This window comes from Neomonachus schauinslandi, chromosome 12, assembly GCF_002201575.2.
Source record: "Neomonachus schauinslandi chromosome 12, ASM220157v2, whole genome shotgun sequence".
NCBI lineage: Eukaryota > Metazoa > Chordata > Mammalia > Carnivora > Phocidae > Neomonachus > Neomonachus schauinslandi.
In genome coordinates this window covers 84221995-84226041 of record NC_058414.1, presented here as the reverse complement: position 1 = coordinate 84226041, position 4047 = coordinate 84221995, and the positions used below count along the sequence as shown (strand labels likewise).

The 4047-nt window shown below is 57.5% G+C and overlaps 1 protein-coding gene across 1 annotated transcript; it reads left to right on the top strand.

Annotated features, from left to right (window-relative positions):
- The first annotated feature begins 260 nt into the window (after window positions 1-260).
- Window positions 261-1244, top strand: KLF14 (Kruppel like factor 14). The gene has a single exon (XM_021699354.1). The coding sequence runs from the start codon at window positions 261-263 to the stop codon at window positions 1242-1244; it is 984 nt and encodes a 327-aa protein (XP_021555029.1).
- Window positions 1245-4047: the final 2803 nt, after the last annotated feature.

Here is a 4047-nt window from a genome sequence, read left to right as displayed (position 1 = left end):
CCGGTGGGCCCCGCGTTCCGAGGGGGGGGGTCCTGCGGGCCGGGGCGGGTCCCGCCGCCCCCGCGGGCTCCGGTGCGTCAAGGGCGCGTCAGGCGGGGCGGGCTCCGCGCGGGCGGCGGCGGCGGCGCCGGGCGGCGGGCGGCGCGCACCGGGCCTCCTGCTTCTCGCTCCGAGGCTGCGGGACGGACGCTCCCGAGAACTCTCTCGCCCGCGGCCGGCCGCGCTCGGACGGCGCTCGCCGGCGGCCCGGCGGTGCCAGCATGTCCGCCGCCGTGGCGTGCCTGGACTACTTCGCCGCTGAGTGCTTGGTGTCCATGTCCGCGGGCGCCGTGGTTCACCGCCGCGCGCCGGACCCCGAGGGCGCGGGCGGAGCCGCCGGCTCGGAGGTGGGTGCGGCGCCGCCGGAGTCCGCTCTGCCGGGTCCGGGGCCACCGGGACCCGCGTCGGTCCCCCCGCTCCCCCAGGTCCCCGCCCCCAGCCCCGGCGCGGGCGGCGCCGCGCCCCACCTGCTGGCTGCAAGCGTCTTGGCTGACTTGCGCGGCGGCTCTGGGGAGGGCTTCGGGGAGAACTCGGGGGAAGCTCTGCGCGCCTCGTCCGGTTCCTCCGGCCCGACCCGGTGCTCCGGCCCGACCCTGGGCTCAGAGCCGACCCCGGCCTCCAGCGCGGCGGAGATCTCCGGACCCGCGCACTCCTCCGGCGCGCTCGCGGTCCCCGGAGCGCCTGCCGTCCCCGGAGCGCCTGCCGTCCCCGGGGTGGTCCCCGGCGAGGCCCCTGGGGCCTGCCCCGCCCCCGCCACAGGTCCAGTGCCCCGTCGGAGGCCGGTGACACCTGCTGCCAAGCGCCATCGCTGCCCCTTTCCGGGCTGCAACAAAGCCTATTACAAGTCGTCGCATCTGAAGTCCCACCAGCGCACCCACACGGGTGAGCGCCCTTTCTCCTGCGACTGGCTCGACTGCGACAAGAAGTTCACGCGCTCCGACGAGCTGGCCCGCCACTACAGGACGCACACGGGCGAGAAGCGCTTCTCCTGCCCCCTCTGCCCCAAGCAGTTCTCCCGGAGCGACCATCTGACCAAGCACGCTCGCCGCCACCCAGCCTATCATCCCGACATGATCGAGTACCGCGGGCGCCGTCGCACTCCCCGCGTCGACTCGCAACCCACCGGCGTGGTGGACAGCTCCGGCTCCGTCCCGGGCCAGGCGCCCAGCCTCACCACCTGCCTGTCTGACAGTCATTGCTGTTAATCGTCCCAGCAAGGACGAGCCCCCAGGCCGTTGTCTTTGCCTTTTCTTTGCCCATCCCTCTTTTCCCAGAGTCATTAGACCAAGGCACAAGACTGGTTCCTCCGCTTCGAGGGTCGGTCCAGGCAGGCACGTTGGACCCTGGGGAGGGACTGGGGGCCCGAAAATAGCAGGAATTCTTACAACACGTATATCAACCTAAAAAGGAGGGTTGCCTCAAGACAGCCCCCTGGAACTGGTGAGAAGGGATGAACCCCGGTACTCTCCAGAGTCCTGAAGATTCTCCCTTCCCTGGAACCAGAGATGTGAAACTGGAATTCTCAGGTGCCTGAGGAGCTCCCAGTCTCAAAGGACTCTGTGTCTTACCCACCCACCAGGGCGGACCTTGGAGAGGGTATCAGGGGTGGCAGTCTTGGAAATGTCCGGGACTGGGATGGTGAGAGGCCTTTGGAAACAGAAATGATTTCTATTTCTGTAAATAGCAATGTTTACTAATTTATTTTTAGTATCTTTTAAACAGGGATCCCAGGTTGATGGGAGGTTGATGTCCTCCACTCCCCAATTGCCCCAGCTACCTCTGCTAGGAGAGGCCATGTAAGAGTCCATGTGAATGTATGGCTGGGAGATACTTCTTGGTGTCTGGGGAACGGTGTGAGTCTGTTTGCAGGTCCTGTTGCATGGTTTGGAACCCTGCCCTTGCGTCCCTCCGTCCCTCCGTAGCCTTTCTTCCCATTTGGATTCCTACTTGGGGAGGGGAACTTCCTGGCTCACTCTCACAGTGAGATTGGTTTTTAAAAATTTGGAAACAACCATAAAAACACCAGAAATAGAAGAGTGGTCTGGGCCAGTTCTCCTTTCACCCTCTGGTGACTTTGGGTGAGATAGGTCCAAAACAAGACCTTTCAGGATCATTGTTAACATTCAGGGAAATAGGGGCATGTGGTTCCAGCTGCCCAGTCCAAGTAATCTCAGGTGTGGTAGATTCTGTTCATTTCTTAGTGGCCAATGAGGGGCTTATTTCCCTTGGGAACTGTGCATTTTTGTTTTTGCAGCAAATGAGTTGATTGCTTGGGGAGGGGAAGATGAGAGTGGCTTTCTCCAAAGATCTGGTTGCTCTGGATTTGGGGAAGGAATAGCAAGGTGAAAATTTTTATCAAATAAGAGGACCCTTCTCCCTTTACCTTGATGTCCCTCCAAGTTACACCCTCAGGACCCCTCTGCCCGTAATGCAGGAATCAAGCATCAGCAGTATTTATTTTTCTATGTGTATCTCTGCTGCTATGAATGAAGTCGTCGGTCACTCTGCTTATGTGTGTGTGAATGTGTATACATGTGACCCTTTTATGAGAGGTGGGGCTGAAAGGAATTTCCTGCTCCTGGTAAGGTCCCTGTGGCCCCCTCCTGAATGTCTTGTAATAGTCCATCCATCCCATTTGTGGAGGGTGCCATAATCTCAAAGGACTGCAACAGGCATCTCGGTAAACAAACTGCTTCCCCCTGTTTTGCAGATGAAGACACCGAAGCCTAGATAAGTTTAAAGTCTCATGCTGAGTTGCTGGCAAAAGCCAGGACTAGAACTTAGATATCTGGCTTTCTAAGTGACTCTTTCCCTCAGGCTTAGTTACCTCACCTCCTCTCTCTCTCTGGGCCCTTAGTCAAAGGACACCACTCTCCCTTCCTGCCACCAGTATCCCCTCCCTCCCTAATCCCTATCACTTCTAAGTTCCTTAGAATGTCCAGTTCCTGCTGAACACTTGGCCTGTTGTGTTTAACCCCAAAACCGTTTTCCTAGCAGGTTGAGTCCATTCCCCCCTTCCACACCATGTGGACCTACAATGGGAATGACTGGCATTTGGGGAGAGACTTTATCTTTTGACCTGGTAGATTAATTTTCAGTGCCAATTCTATTCTTCCTCTGGTCCTGGGCATTCTGTTTTCCTTGAGAGAGTGAGTGATACAACTTGACATTGGGACTCGGTGCTCCTGCACTAAGTGAGGGAAAGATCCTTAAGAAGGACCCAAAGGGTATGCCCTATGACTTTGAAGAGGTCAATGTTTCCTGATGCAGACTAAGCAGACTGGGTGGGGCTCTTTTGGAGTTACATATGGGAAGAGGAGGTCCCCAATTGTGGAGGTGGGCTTTGATGGTGAGACGGGTCCTCCCTTTGCTCTGTTTGTCTCCTCAGCTGGGACTGGATGGGAAGGGCGCTCTGGGCCCCCTTGAGGATTGCCATTTCCCCTTTGTCTCCTTCAATAGAAGATCTGCCATTGAGTAGATGAACAACGAAGCTAACAGGAGAGAGACTCCCACTGACTGTTCTGGAATTGGGCTCAAGAATGCTTGGCTTTTCCAACCACCCTTTGATAAATAACTTTTGATTCTCAAGCTTCTAAGCAGTGTCCTTATTTGGGTTCTTCGACCTGGGGGACTTTTGTCTGGGGATGGTCTCTGACAATCTAAGTGTGGCATGTCTTCCAATGACAACTCCTAGGACTTGGGATGGTGTGGAGGGGGACACTCAAAACACTTAAAGTAGCCAGATAATGGAGGCAAGATTTATAGGCTAGTCTTTTTTTTTTTTTTAAGATTTTATTTGTTTATTGGGGGGGGGGGGGGGGGGGGAAGCACAAGCAGGGGGGGGGGCAGAGGGGGAAGCAGGCTCCCCACGGGGCAAGGGAGGGGGGGAAGCACAAGCAGGGGGAGGGGCAGAAGGAGAAGCAGGCTCCCCACTGAGCAAGAACCCAATGTGGGACTTGAGCCCAGGACCCTGGGATCATGACCTGAGCTGAAGGCAGATGCTTAATG